This window comes from Enhydra lutris, unplaced genomic scaffold (genome assembly GCF_002288905.1).
Source record: "Enhydra lutris kenyoni isolate GAN:26980312 unplaced genomic scaffold, ASM228890v2 scaffoldscaffold42, whole genome shotgun sequence".
Lineage (NCBI taxonomy): Eukaryota > Metazoa > Chordata > Mammalia > Carnivora > Mustelidae > Enhydra > Enhydra lutris.
Genome location: NW_019154126.1, coordinates 6,947,115 through 6,962,870, shown reverse-complemented (window position 1 = coordinate 6,962,870; position 15,756 = coordinate 6,947,115). Strand labels below are relative to the sequence as shown.

Genomic DNA, 15,756 nt, shown 5'->3' with positions numbered 1-15,756 from the left:
ATCTGGACAAAATGACAAGGCGGAAAAATTCACCACAAAAAAAAGAAAACCAATAAAGAAAAAATATAAAAAGGAAAAAAAATATATATATATATTAGATAAACTAGTTTAAAAAGTTAAAAAAGAAAAGGGTAAAAGTTAAAAAAATTTAGCAGAAGAAGAAAAAAAAATTGAAAAAGAAAAGAAAAAAAAATTATATTAACTGCAAGGCTAAAGAATCATGGAGAGAAAGCCATGAGTTCCATGCTTTGCTTTCTCCTTCTCTGGAATTCCGCTGCTCTCCTTGTTATTGAACCTGCACTCCTTGGTAGGTGAACTTGGTCCTGGCTGGGTTTCTTGTTGATCTTCTGGGGGAGGGGCCTGTTGTAGTGATTCTCAAGTGTCTTTGCCCCAGGCGGAGTTGCACCGCCCTTACCCCGGCCGGTCTGAGTAATCCGATCGGGTTTAATTTCGGGAGCTTTTGTTCCCTGAGCGCTTTCCGTAGAGTTCCAGAGGGCGGGAATGAAGATGGCGGCCTCCCGGTCTCCGGCCCGGAGGAGCCGAGAGCCCGGGGCCCCACTCCTCAGTGTGCCCTCAGAGAACAGCGCCCAATTACTCCCGTCACCCTGGCCTCTGGCCGCGCTCCGAGCGGACCGAGCCTGCGACCGGTTCAAGGTAACCCCGAGCTTAGAGCTCACTCCTTGGCTCTGTCTCTGTAGCCAGCTTCCCCGCTCTAATACCTGTAAGCTCTGCGACACTCAGCCACCCCCGTTCCTTCTGTGACCCTGCAGGACCTGAGGCCATGCTGACCCCGCGTGGGCTTCACCCCGGTTAAGCCTCTGGAGCGATGTCCCTCAGCGGAACAGACTTTTAAAAGTCCCGATTTTGTGCTCCATTGCTCCGCTGCTTGCTGGGAGCCGGCCCCTCCCCCCGTGGTCTATCTTCCCGTCGCTTTGGATTCACTTCTCCACCAGTCCTACCTTTCAGAAAGTGGTTGATTTTCTGTTTCTAGAGTTGCTGTTCTTCTTCTCTTCGATCTCCCGTTGGATTTGTAGGTGTTTGCAATCTTTAGATAAGCTATCTAGCATTTCTCCGGCTACCTGAAGTAGTCTCAGCCTGCTACTTCTCCGCCATCTTGACTCCTCCCCACAACTGCTAAATTTTTAATCATGTTTTAACATCTCAGAAATAAAAAAGGTATTGGCACTGGGTAACAAAGTTTTATTTATCAGAAGGACATGTTTTATAAACAGTAATTTTTTAAATATTTTACTTATTTATTTAGCACAGAGAGAGAGAGAGAGAGATCACAAGTAGGCAGAAAGAGAGGGGGAAGCAGGCTCCCTGCTGAGCAGAGAGCCCAATGCAGTGCTCCATCCAAGGACCCCGAGATCATGACCTGAGCCGAAAGCAGAGGCTCAACCCACTGAACCACCTAGGTGCCCCTATAATCAGTAATTTTTAAATATAATATTATAGTGAATACAGTTTTTTAAATAAAGATATTTCTAAGTCAGAAGATTTCCATCATTAATCACATGAGGTCATTTCTCTTTTTTTTTTTAACTCGCTAGAAACAGAAATCTGCCTCAATTTTATCCATGTTTTTCTCTTTTTCCTCAATTATTGTTATATGAATAGGTAAACATGCATTGATGAGAATATGTAAATAGAAGAAATCTTCAATTTTTTCTGAAAGTTAGAAGGGAGGATGTTAAATTCTTATTGAAGACTGTATGACAAATTTGATCCTTGCATGATTTTTCCTTTAATAGAGCAACTTCCTTGTCAAACTTACGAAGTCCATGAGAGTGAACGCCAGATACAATCTTGTTTCCTCCTTAGGACTAACATAGGTTGTTTACAATTCAGTTCATCCAACAGTTATCGAATGCATGAGATGATCACTACTATGAAGAAACAGCTTATGTATGGCTGAACGCTCTCAACAATCTGGGAGAAAAGCAAAAAGGTCATGTGATTATTTCTGTGGTTGAATACTTTTACTAAAACAAGTAAGTTGGTCAGCTGACAGAGGAGAGAAGAAAGACAAACAAAAATCAGTCTATCTATTTTTATTGGGTATATAAAGGCCAACAGTCTTTCTAAATTATCAGTTTTTCAGCAAGTTGTGATCTCATGGATGACTTCTTCAGAAAATTTTCTTGGAGACAGCCTATGTATAAAGGATCATATCGACTGAGTGTTCGGTTTTGCAAACACTGGGTGAACTTGTGGGTGTCATTAAGAGCCATAATAAACCTATCTACCTATTTAATGGAAGAATTCCTACATGTCTCTTTGTAATCATTTCTAGATAACATGTTATTAATTAATAATTATCAAATAAACCTTCAAAATCAAAAGAAAGTAACAAAAAAAAACCTTCAAGATCAAAAGAAAAATTGATTGCCTTATTAACATTGTCATAAATATGCGGATGAGTGAATATGCATAGATCATTTTTTTCCTCATGCATTTGACAATATACTGATGTTCCAGTGCCTCTTTGTAGCAATAATGATCATTTGAAAAAAAAAAAAAAATCTAGATATAGTAGTGGTATAAGACTGTGGAAAATATTTGGCCAAAAAAAAAAAAAACCTTCTGTCCTGAGTATAAATAGAAGACTTTGAAATGACACTATCTAGTTTGACCTAAGCCACTAAATAGTCCAGTAACTCAAAATATGCTTTAGTTTTTCCTTCTTTTCCTTTTTTTCTATTTTTAGATTAATAAGAATGTGTGGGTAGAACAGAAGAAATATAAAATGATCCATAACCATTATAATTCTTCTCCCAGTGGGCCTATACTTCCTTCTAAGGGTGTTTCTTTAATTTATCTAGTTACAGGAGTGCTTGGATGGTTCAGTCAGTTAAGCATCTGACTTTGGCTCAGATCATGATCTCAGGTCCTGGGATTGAGCCCTGCTTTGAGCTCCCTGCTCAGTGGGGAGTTGGCTTCTCCTTCTGTCCCTTCCCACATCATGCTCTCTCTCTCTCAAATAAATAAAACCTTTAAAAAATTTATCTGGTGACTTAGATAATCAGCTTTTTTTTTTTTTTTTTTTTGGTCTGTACTATCTGCAACAGTGGTTACTCCCCACTTACGGCTGTCTCATCAAGCACTTGAAGTGTGGTTAGTGTAACTGGGAAATGGATTTTCTTTTAATTAAAAAAAACTTTATTTCTTTTAGAGCAGTTGGAGGTTCATGACAAAATTGAGTAGAAAGTACAGAGAGTTCCCAAATAACATCTGACCTATACATGCATACCTTCCCCCACTCTCAGCATCCCACACCACAGAGGTACATTTATGATAATTGATGAAACTACATTGACATGTTATTATCACCCAAAGTCTGTAGTTTACATTTGGATTCATGTGTGGTGGTGTATATTCTATGGGTTTTGACAAATAACAAATGACCCTTGTAATATCATATAGAATATTTCCCTGCCCTAAAAATCCTCTGTATTCTGCCTCTTCATCCCTCCCTTTCCTTGAAACCACTAATCTTTTTTTTTTTTTATCTCTGTAGTTTTGCCTTTTCCAAATATAACGTAGTTGAAATCATACAATTTGTACCTTTTGAAATTGGCTTTTTTCACTTAGTACTATGTTTTAAGTTTCCTCCAGGTTGTTTCCTGGCTTCATACCTCATTTCTTTTTAGCACTAAATAATATTGTCTGGATGTACCACAGTGCATGTATCCATTCTCCTACCAAGAACATCTTGGTTGCTTCCAGGTTTTGGCAACTATGAATAAAGCTGCTATAAATATCCATGTGCAGGTTTTTGTATGAACCTAAGTTTTCTGTATACTTAGGAAGATACCAAAGAGTGTAATCATTGAGTCATATGATAAGAATATGTCTAGTTTTATAATAGATTTCCAAGGTGATTGTACCATTTTGCATTCCCATCAGTAATATGAGAGTTCCTATTGCTCCAGATCCTTGTCAACATTTAGTGCTGTCAATGTTTGGATTTTGGCCATGCTAGTAGTTGTGTAGTGATATCTCATTGCTGTTTTCCCTTGAAATTTTCTAATGACATATGATGTTGAAAAGCTTTTCATGTGCTCATTTGCCATCTGTGTACCTTCCTTGGGGAAGTGTCTGTCTATTCAGGTCTTTTAATCATTTTTTTAAAAAACCAGGTTGTTTCTTATTTATGTGTTTTAAGAGTTCTTTGTATGTTTTGGATAGCAGTCTTTTATCAGATGTGTCTTCTGCAAAAATGTGTTTCCAGTCTCTGGTTTATCTTTTCATTTTCTTGACATTGTCTTTCACAGAGAAGAAAATTTAATTTTAATGAAATCAACTTATCAATTATTTCTTTCATGAATCATGTCTCTGGTATTATATTTAAGAAGGCAGCACTATACCCAAGGTCATCTATGTTTTCTCTTTTGTTATCTTCTAGGAGTTTCATGGTTTTGTGTTTTCCATTTAGATCTATAAGTCATCTTGACTTAATTTTTGTGAAGGGTGGAAGTTCTGCATACAGATTCATTATAGGGTTTTTTATTTTTTCACGTGTGGCTGTCTGATAATTCCAACACCATTTGTTGATAAGACTATCTTTGTTCCATTTTATTATTTTTGCTCCTTTGTCAAAGACCCATTGACTATATTTATGTGGTTTTATTTATGGCCTCTTTATTCTCTTCCATTGATCTGTTTTTCTATTCTTTCACCAGTTCCACACTGTTGTGATAGTTTTTATAGTTAAGTCTGAAGACGGATAGTGTCAACTCTCCAACTTCATTCTTCTTCAATATTATGGTGGCCATTCTGGGTCTCTTGCCTGTTCATATAAATTCTGGAATCAGTTTGTCAATATCCATGAAATAGTTTGCTGAGATTTTGAATGGGATTGTGTTGAATCTATAGTAAGAACTGACATCTTGACAATATTGAGTTTTCCTGCCCAGGGACATGGAATATCTCTAGATTTATTTAGTTTGTCCTTGATGTCTTTTACTAGAATTTTATATTTTTCCTCATATAGATTTATACATAGGTATCACACTATTTTTGGTACTAATATAAATGGTATTGAGTTTTTAATTCAAATTCTACTTGTTCATTTTCTTCATATGTAAGAATTGACTTTTGGGTAGTAACATTGTATCATGCAACCTTGCAATATGCACTTATTCTAGGAGGGGTTTTTTTTTTAATGATTTTTTGGATTTTATACATAGATGGCATTTTTGGGGTATTCTTTTCTTTCCTTTTATTCTCTTATTGCACTCACTAGGAATCCCAATCTGATGTTAAAAAACAGGGGTGGGAGAGGATGTCCTTGCCTTGTCCCTGATCTTAGCGTAAATTTTCTGCATGATGTTACCTGTAGGGTTTTTTTGTTTTAGATGTTCATTATGATTTTGAGGAAGTTGCTCTCTTTTCCTAATTTGCTGGGAGTTTTTAATCATAAATAGATGTTCAATTTTGCCAATGCTTTTAATGCATCTATTGATGTCTTCTTAACCTGTTGATGTTGGAATGTAGATCACAGTCATTGATTGTGGAATATTGAACCAACCTTGTATAATTGAATAAATCCCACTTGATTGTAGTGTATAATTCTTTTTATATATTGTTGGGTTCAATTTTCTAATATTTTGTTGAGAAGTTTTGCATCTCTGTTCATAAGAAGTATTGTCCTATAGTTGTTCTGTGATGTCATTAGTTTCCATATTAAGATATTGCTAGTCTCATAGAATGTGTTGGGAAGTATTCCCTCTGCTTCTATCTTCCAGAAAAGGTTGTAGAGAATTGGTATGATTTCTTCCTTAAATGTTTGGTTGAATTCACTGGTGAATACACTTTTGGAAGATTATTAATTACTGATTCAATTTTTAAAATAGATACAGGCCTATTCGAATTGTGTATTTCTTTTTGTGTGAGTTTTGGCAGCTATGTTTTCCAAGGAATTGGTGTATTTCCTCTAGATTATCAAACTTGTGGATATTGAGGTATTCATAACATTCCTTTATTATGCTTTTATTACCTTTGGTATTTGTAGTGGTATCTCTTTGATTTCTGATATTAGCAATGTGTGTTTTCTTTTTTTTTTTCTTAGCCTGTGTAGAGGTTTACTTATTTTGTTGACCTTTTCACAGAACCAACTTTTGGTTTTGCTGATTTTCTCTACTCATTTCCTATTTTCAATTTTATTGATATCTACTCTAATGTTGTTATTTGTTTTTTTTCCTCCTTACTTTGGATTTAACTTGCTATTCTTCTAGTGTCCTAAATTGGAAGTCTGCATGATTGATTTTAGATTTTTGTTCTTTTCTAATCTATGCATTCAATGCTACAATTTTGCTTTACACACTTCTTTCATTCTGAGCCCCACAAATTTTGATAACTTGTATTTCTATTTTCTTTTAGTTCAAATACTTTAAAATTTTTCTTGAGATTTCTTTATTGACCTTTGTGTTATTTAGAATTATGTTATTTAATTTCCATGTATTTGGGAATTATTCAGCTACTTTTCTGTCACTGATTTCTTGTTTAATTCCATTGTTAGCTGAAGCAGACATTGTATGATTTCTATTCTTTAAAATTTATTATGATGTGTTTAATGGCTGAGAATGCGAACTATCTTGGTGAATATCCCATGTGAGCTTGCAAAAACATGTGTATTCTTCTGTTATTGGATGAAGTAGTTTACAGATGTCAATAATATCCAGTGGATTGATGGTGCTCTTTAGTTCAACTGTGACCTTAATGATTTTCTCCTGCTGGATCTACACATTTCTGAGAGAGTGGTGTTAAAGTCTCCAATTGAATAGTGGATCCTTCTCTTTCTCTCTGCTGTTCTGTCCATTTTTGTTTCACATATTTTAATACTCTGTTGTTATGTACACACATAATAAGGATTGATATGTCTTTTTGGAGTATTGAGTCTTTTTTCTTTATCTAATGGCCATCTTTATACTTGACACCATTCTTTGCTCTGAAGTCTGCTCTGTTTGAAATTAACATAGGTATTTTGCTTTCTTTTAGTTAGTGTAATGTGATATATCCTGCATCCCTTTACTTTTTAATCTGTATGTGTCTTTATATTTAAAGTGGACTTCTTGTAGACAGCATATGGTTGGGTCTTATTTTTGATCCATTCTGAAAATCCCTGGCTTTTTTCAGTGTATTTATCCCACTGGCATTTAGAGTGATTATTGATCTAGTTGGATTAATAGCTACCATATTCATTACTGTTTTCTAATTGTTGCCTATTATTCTTTGTTTCTACTTTTGTCTTCCACACTTTTTCTGCCTTGTGATTTTAATTGAACATTTTATACAATTCCATTTTGACTCACTTCTTAGCACATTAATTATATTTATTTTCTAGTATTTTAAGTGGTTACATTTATTTATTTATACATTTACAAGTAATCCAGTTCCACTTTCAACACTACTTCATGGGTAATAGAAGTACCTTATAATATTGTGGGGGTTGTTTGTTTGTTTGTTTGTTTTTAAAGATTTTATTTATTTGTCAGAAAGAGAGAGAGTGTGTGTGTACAAACAGGCAGAGGCAGAGAGAGAAGCAGACTCCCTGCTGAGCAAGGAGCCCAATGTGGGACTCGATCCCAGGACTCTGGGAATCATGACCTGAGTGGAAGGCAGCTGCTCAACTGACTGAGCCACCAGGTGTCCCTGGATATTGTGTTTTGAGGGGTTTTTTTTCAGTCTTTCTTCTCTCTGCTTTTCAATTTTGGAAGTTTCTACTGTCATATCTTCAAACTCAGAATTTTTCCTCAGCCATGTGCAATCTACTAATGAGCCCTTTATTCTTCATTTCTCTTACAGCACCTTTTATCTCTGACATCTCTTTTTTATTCTTTCTTAAAATTTCCATCCCTCTGTTGATATTATTTTTGATTGTTTATGTTGTCTTCTTTTCCCGTTAAAGCCTTTACCATATCATAGTCTTTTGTTTTGTTTTGTCTTTTTAAGCTCCTGGCCTGATAATGCCAACTTTCCTACTGTATCTGACTCTGGTTCTGATGGTTGTTCAGTCTCTTCAAACTGTGTTTTTTGGTTTTCATGTAATTTGTGTTATTTTTGTTGATAGGAAGACATAATGTACTGGGTAACAGGAACTGTGGCAAATAGTCCTTTAATAATAGAGGAATAAGGTATGGGGAGAGGGGAAGCATTAGATAGGTCTTTGATTGGGTCTTGGTATTTTGGTGAGCTGGTGCTCCCAGATGGTGAACTTCTTGTCTCCTCCCTCTTTAGGTGGAAGAGAATGGCTAGAGAGGGGTGAAATTGAGTATTTCTCTTTAGCAGGTAGGATAATAAAACTCTAATAAAAACCCAGCAGGTTAGGCTCTGATAAAATAGTTTCTCTTAAGAGAAGTCCTTGTTAAGATCAGAATTCTCTGGCATGTTTCAAAATGGCTCCTTTATCTTCCTCCTGATAAAAGCATGAAGGGATTTTCCTCCCAATACTCTCTGTGAGAATTCAGTAGAGCTCCTGGCAGAAAAATTCCACAGAAGTGAGAATTAAGACTTAAGGCTGGGTCCTCCTAGATTTTTTTACTTTTAGGCTTATCTACACTGAATCTCTAGTAATTTCTCCATTACAGTTTATTTCTCTGCCCTGGAACTGGTTTCTGGTTGTAGGTTTCTGCTCAGGTAAACTGGATTCTCTATATACACTCTTCTTTCTGCCCAATGTTTGGGCCAGCCATTTGATCTTGCTTTTCTGTCATATCTGAGGAGAGTTGTTGATTTTTCAGTTTCTTCATCCTTTTTACTTGTTGCTGGGTGAATTGGTGACTTCTAATCTTCTATGACATACCAGAAACCAGAAGTTTTGTTATTAAATTTTTAAGTATATAGTTTGCATATGCAAACAGATAATTGCAGATTTGCAAGCCAAATCATGACTTTCATTAACAAATTTCCATCTTATTCTCAGTTGTGGGTCTTCTGCAAGGACACAATTAAGCTCATTACAGATGTGATAGTAAGAGCAGTCCATGGAATATGTGCCCCTAGAGAGATTAAGCTTTACTAGGACAGCCTACAAAATAAGTTTCTGAGATTTTCTCTCATCATATTTCTAGGAACAAGAATGGCTCCTCTTAGCAAATGCAAATGGATACATAACTCAGTGTGCACAAAGGATTTTAGGAATCTTCTGAAAAGAAGATGGTATAAGTCAGTTATCAAGGGAGCTTCATGAATGGAGGAGCAAATCATTTCTCTTGAAAGTTGATAATGCCAAAAACTATGCATTCCTGAGAGAGGAAAAATATATGAATGACAATCTTACCTGCACAGGAGACATCTACCAAATGTCTTCAGCAAGTGAATGTTGAATATTTATATTTAAACTATAAATTTTTCATGGTGAAAGGACTTCGGATTTGTTTGGGGTTTTTTTTCAGCATTTATTAGAAACATCAGATACAGAGCTTTCTTTTTCAGTATGTACATTTATGATTCATACTGAAAGCAATGTTGAAATATCTAATGAGAGATCTTTAACACCAACAAGAAACCAGTTTCAGATTACAGATGGAAGTAGACAGAGAAGGCTTTGCATGGCAAGATTCTGAAGCTTAGATGTGTAAGGAGAAACCAAAAACCTAAGTTCTAGAGAATGTTTTATAGATCGTCCTCCTTTGTGATGTCTTCCCTAGTATATAATTAATTGCATAGCACAAGACATTAGAATTTATCCAGTTTCTTTCCTGATGGGTTCTAACACTCTCCATGAGCATTGCTTTTAAAACTTCAGCTTGACTATGAATACAGTTATGGGAACTGCCTCAAATATAAATTATTTACTTAATATCACTTTCTAAAATGTTCAGAAATTCTAATTACTGGTTGGCTATAATACCTATAATACCTACATCTGCGGACAAGTCAGTCACCGTGTAGACTTGGTGCATCTCAGGGAATTTCTCTCCTGTGTCTGATTTAAATTTTAAAACAAAATAAAACAATGGCATGATAAAGGACTATCTTTTAGTTAAAGATTTTCTTTTTTTTCTCTCTCTATTTTTTTTTTTTTTTTGCCAGAAAATTATAATTCCTTGACTGCCATGTTTAGGCATCCACTGACTTGAGTTGGGGAACTTGCTAAATATTGCAGGTAAAAAAGAAAATTATTTTCTACCTCAAGGCTTCCAAGTTTCTGGCAGAAATCTAAAAAATATATATCTCTTGGCTCTATCTCTGGGCAAAGGTGTTTTGCTAACATTTCTCTTTTTTCCTGACCTTTTTTTTCAGTTAACATACTCTATCCATCATTTCACCCTCTCTAGTCTTAGGGTATAAATCTATAAAATTGTTCAATAAAATAATTTAATTGCCCTGGAAGAAAAGGAGGTTTTCCTCTCTTGAAATCCAGGGGGAAAATGGAGGCAATAAAACTGACATCAGGAATTTCTTTAAAAGAAAAAACAAACCATATACCCTTGAAAATTCGTTCATATGGATCTTCATTTTCCTTCAAAATTTAGTTACTGAAATGATAAAAAAAAATGTGGGTAGATTCAAAGGAAGTGAAATGCTGTAATCAGACATGGTTGAGATTTGACATTTTACATTTGTTCTTTTGGAAAGACTTTTTGTAAGACTCTCTGGTATTTTGGTGTATATCCAAGAGATATTATGATTTATATGTTCATCCATAATCATTCAAAAAAAAAAGCCAAGTATTGTCTCAAAAGCAGGCTTAGCTGGATTTTCTTACCAAGCCCATTTGTGTACAGACATGAGAAGTTCAGATAGACCACCCAAATTAAAATGATCCATGTCAGAATGAGACTCTCCCTAACCTTTTTTTTTGAAATGCTGATTTTCATCGTTTGTCCATTTTTATAGGCTCACAAAGTTAGTCTTTTTTTAAATAGCTTTTTCAAGTACACATCGTCTGCCTTAAAAACAGAATCAATAGCATGATATCTTTTATAACAAAAGCAGCATGATATCTATATGTTGCAGAATATATTTTCATTATGTTTTCATTACATGCAGTGACTGTTATGTCTATTTGAACATTGTTAGCTTTGATATTTCCACTTTTTTCTAATTAGGTGGAAACGTGTTAGTCATAATAGAGATGAATTTCAGGCAGAGAGCTGGTCTTTATAGTTCTTTAGAAGGTGGAAGAGAGACAGTAAAGTATCCCCCAAACCGAGAAAGCATGGTGAGAACAGAAAATGAAGCAGACCTCTCCATATAGTTTACACAGAATTTTATTCAGGATAATTTACTGATGGGGGGGGGTGGGAATTGGGCAGGCAATGACACATGGCAGCAGCATAGTTACTCTCTGCAAAATCCAGACCTTAGTGTAGACCTTAGTGCACCGATTATAGAGAGGGAAAACACAGAAGTTCATTGTCATGAGATCAGAGTGTTCACATGCAACTCCAAAGGCTTGCATGCCCCTAATTGACAGCTAAGCTTTAATTAGATCTTGGGCATTACCTGTGCATCAGGAAGGAGAAAGACTATGTTATCTCTAACAGAATCATGGGAAACCAAAACAAGCTTCCCCCAATCTCAGCCTCAGTGGGCATGTCTAGGGCATGTATATTTATCTCCAAGAGGGCCAGAACATGTAGCCCTAAGAGAGCTCACTGAACAAACATGAACACAATGGAGGGCCGAAGATGGAGTCGGTGTTGTCTGCATTCCTGCAGTCCTCTACAGTAACGAGATGAGCTGGCTTCTTGTCCTCATTCTGATGTCACATCTATGTGACTAAGTAAGTTATTATCCTCCTTGAACCATTGTTTCCTCCTAAATAAAAGGAGTTTAATAATGTAGTAGTAAATAAGGATGCAGGACTTAAGATAGGGCATGACAAAATGGATGTCAATGAAAGTAAGTGCTGCATAAAACCTTCAGCCAGAGCATCCTGAAGGAGTTCAAGGAAAAGATGAGCTGCTAGAAGTCCCACCTACATGGATGGCAAGATCGTAGAGGCAGTCATTTTGATTAAAAAGTAAAAACAGGGACCCTGCTGCAAAACTTCCCAGAAGACATTGCATTCATGGCACTGGTGGCTCCTGGAGCTGTAAAAATCCTCATGGTGTCTTCTTGTGGATAATGCCATTTATGTACTCAGAATCAAGGATTCTTGGTTTTCTTACTGGGAGTGGGGTCACTGACAGAGCCTGGAAACTCTTCTAAACACATTTATTCAATTTTATTGTGTGTCACACACTATAAGCCAGTAGCTGGTCTATAAATGGGCTGGTGAGAAAAACAATAGGTCGAAAAATTATTTTTAAAAATTGTGGCATTTTGGGATTTAGTTGGGACAGAAACTGATGGAGATTATGAAGGAAGTCCCAAGACGCTAATTTAATCTCTGCAGTTTTGTATCTTAAACATTTTGGCTATTAAGTCTAGCTGATGAAGACCTACATCTTTCCAACCAAAGACCCTGAGTAGATGTTTGCAGCAAAGATGGAACTTCAAAGATGAGCTTTCTAAAATGTAGGTTAAGACATAGGTGGTTTGAAAATGAATCTCAAGTTCTATGTTTGGAACTAGAACTGTTTTCACCACCATGCTTTGTATCTTGGCTGAAGTATTTTCTCAACAATACACTTAAAAACAATCATGATGGTTCATCCAATTATTCATATTATAGGAGTATTTGCCAAAAAAAAATCTTTCTAGAAATTACTTCTACTTCATCAGAGAGGAACAACGGTCAGATGACACCAGACATAGTAGACATAAGACAAGTTGTTAATTCATCCACATTTTGAGGATGAATATTAATTACCTTGCTTGAAAAAAAAGGAGAAGGAATTGCACAATGTCTTAGTATATTTGGAAATAAGGCTAATCAAAGTTTGAGCCTTTTTGTGACCAGAGATGGCATAATTATGTCTCACAGATGGTCTGAGAGACAAATTATTGAGATAGAAGGAAACTGGTCACCTATGTTGTCTGGCCTTAAAGTAAACACTTGGAAATTGCTTACAAACTCCTGAGAATCAGCTGTCTTGTAAACTCCAGTGCACGTGTCTTGTTAATCCCATCAATTGCCAGCCCTTTAGGAATGGTCTATGGATTTTTAAAATGTCATTTTAAATTTATAATAGATAATGAACCATACATACATACTTTTTACTATAAAGTAGTATGGGTAAGCTTATGTTTAAACATGGCAGAAAAAGACCAAAAGGACACGTAATCTGTTTAAGGTCATCCACCCAGGACAGCATTTCTGGATCCTACTTTACCTTTTGGTCCACTGCTCCATGTGAGGGTGTGAGATAGCAGATCACAATAACCCTCATCCTCATCCTGTCAATTTCTCTAATTAAAAGGGAGAAACAACCATCTCAAGCATACCCAAAGAGAACATTCAGGATGCACTTGGACAGATATTAAAACAAGTCAACCTAGAAAAAGAATACATCAACTTTTTATTGCCATAAATCTAAGACCCTTGCATATTTTACAGGTTTTACCTTTTTCTTGCTGTAAATAACCTGGTAGTTCTCAAACAGAGGTGATTTTTTTTTTAACCCCCCAGGGAACTTGGGACAACATTTGGAGACATTTGTGGTTGTCACAACTGGAGTCAGAGGTAACAGCTGACATCCATCAGGTAGAAGCCAGGGATGCTGCTGAACATCCTTTAATCCACACAAGAGCCCCCATAACAAAGAAGTATCCAACCCAAAATGTCAATAATGTCATGGTCCAGTGAGGTTTTCCCTAGATGTTGACTTAAGCCGGTTTCCCAATAGAAATGACTATGTCATGCAAGAGATACGTCACTCTCTCCTTCGCATAATGAGGGATTCAAAGGAATATGAGACAGAAACATCGCGGGGATGAAAGCTACAGCATAGGGAATAATGTCACTGGTATTCTAGCCTTGTAAGGTAGACCATCACTACATCTGTGGTGAGCACAGTAGAACATACAGAGATGTGAAATCACTATGTTGTAGACTCAAAACTAAGGTAATAATGTGTGTCAAGTGCACTTCAATTTAAAAAAAAAAAAAATGAGTCGTGGAACATGACACCAAAAACTAATGATGTACTGTATGGTGACTAACATAATGGAAAAAATAAATAAATAAATAAATAAATATAAAGAGATTAAAAAAAAAAAAAAAAAAGGAACACATTGAGCTGCTTTTCCCCCAGACTCTCATGAGAACATTTTCTTCCACGTGGTGTTAAAGCCATTCCACTAAAAGAACAGCCTCTTGCTGTTTTGCCACTTGCCTCTCTGAGAGTAAAATACAGCTTTAGGACATGATGTCTTTATTCTGAAGGTCAGGAAGACCTTGGTGATCTCTTTGAAAGGAAACAAATATGTGCTTCGTAACCACCAGTACATCTAGCGGCTTCATAAACCTAACAGAAGAGTCAAAAATAATACTTTATTATCTATTTCACATTGAAGCACTCTCAGAAAACCAAAGTTAAGAAGGATTGGGTTTGCTTTAGGCTGATAACTACGTCATTTTAAGACTTCTGGCAGTGCTACAATCCTTCTAACCACAGTTGAATGACTTAATTTATCTTACACTTTTAAATTTTGGTCAAGAGTAGGTATCAAGCATTTTGTAACTGTTTTGGGAATTTGAAAGGTTATTGAGTTCTGAATAACAGAGTCTCTCATGTTTTCCCACCAAACTTTTCCCAGCAGTGAGTATATCTGGATCTTATTCTGGTTTTTTATTCTTTTTTTAGCTTCCTGAAATGACTCATGTTCAAACACGGCGACCCTGGTTGATGTTTCTCCTGCAGAACTTTGGGCTGACCCTAGGTTGGCTCTCTCTCTTACTGTTGGCTATATATGAACAAAATATTAAAATATAAGCTGAGAGTCTCAAAATCCTTCAAAAATGAATTTATACAGCTTCATTTTGTTTCTTTCCTGGTACTCCAGAGTGGCTTGTAAATTAAGCATTTTTATCTTCCAGAAAGGCTATGTGTCTTTTAGTTCATTAACTTATTAATTTTATGATGCACTTTTGTTTTGGGATATAAATGTCAGGTTGTCCTCAACTGAAATTTTGGTGTCAGTGCCCAGAACCATGATGGAACGCCTATCTTTTCTTTAGTAATTAGCCAATTCTAAATTAATGCTGGTAAACTTTCAAACAATATTGTTTTGCCAACAAAGAATGTTTGTAGTATTTGAAGTGGACAGACACCTGCTGGGATCAAGTCAGGCTACAACTTCTTTGATGTCAATAATATTCTTCTGCTTGTAAGACATTAAACCATAAGCAAAATAAATTACAAACAAATGTAATAAAGTCTAGTGTTGATGTGATGATTTGTATGACCTTCTGTTACTGGATGTCAGAATCTGAGTCAATTCTTGCAAAACCGATATAATGCAGTTCTCCTGGAAGCATTATTCACTGGCTCATAAATGCATATAAATCAGCAAACTTCGGAACCCTAAAGGATAATAGATCAGCATTCTAGCTACCCACCAAATGAAATCTGTTCTAGGTAAGGAGAAATGGAAACAAAAAGGGAGGTGAAGAATTTTTTTAAGTCATAAAATTGGAGTTGGGCAGTAAGTCAATGCATAAACTCTCACAGATTTAACAGACTGTGCCTACGGATATAATATTACTGATGACGCAATATAGTTTATATTGCATAAATCAATGCATAAACTCACAGATTTAACAGCTATATGCCTACGGATATAATATTACTGATGATGCAATATAGTTTATATTTTTTTGAGGAAACCTAAACATCAGTTCAGTAGGTAAGTTCTAGA

The 15,756-nt window shown here is 35.9% G+C and overlaps 1 protein-coding gene across 3 annotated transcripts in view; it reads left to right on the top strand.

Annotated features, from left to right (window-relative positions):
* LOC111155587 (solute carrier family 39 member 12) overlaps nt 1–15,063 on the top strand; it is an 84,529-nt gene extending 69,466 nt beyond the window's left edge. For 2 of the 3 annotated variants that reach the window (XM_022515837.1, XM_022515836.1), the window contains exon 12: nt 14,703–14,973. In XM_022515837.1, coding sequence (XP_022371545.1) covers nt 14,703–14,831 — 129 coding nt within the window. In that variant the 3' untranslated portion in view covers nt 14,832–14,973. Of the gene's footprint in view, nt 1–14,702 lie in introns of all 3 variants that reach the window. The other variant, XM_022515838.1, reaches the window with a different exon arrangement.
* Nucleotides 15,064–15,756: the final 693 nt, after the last annotated feature.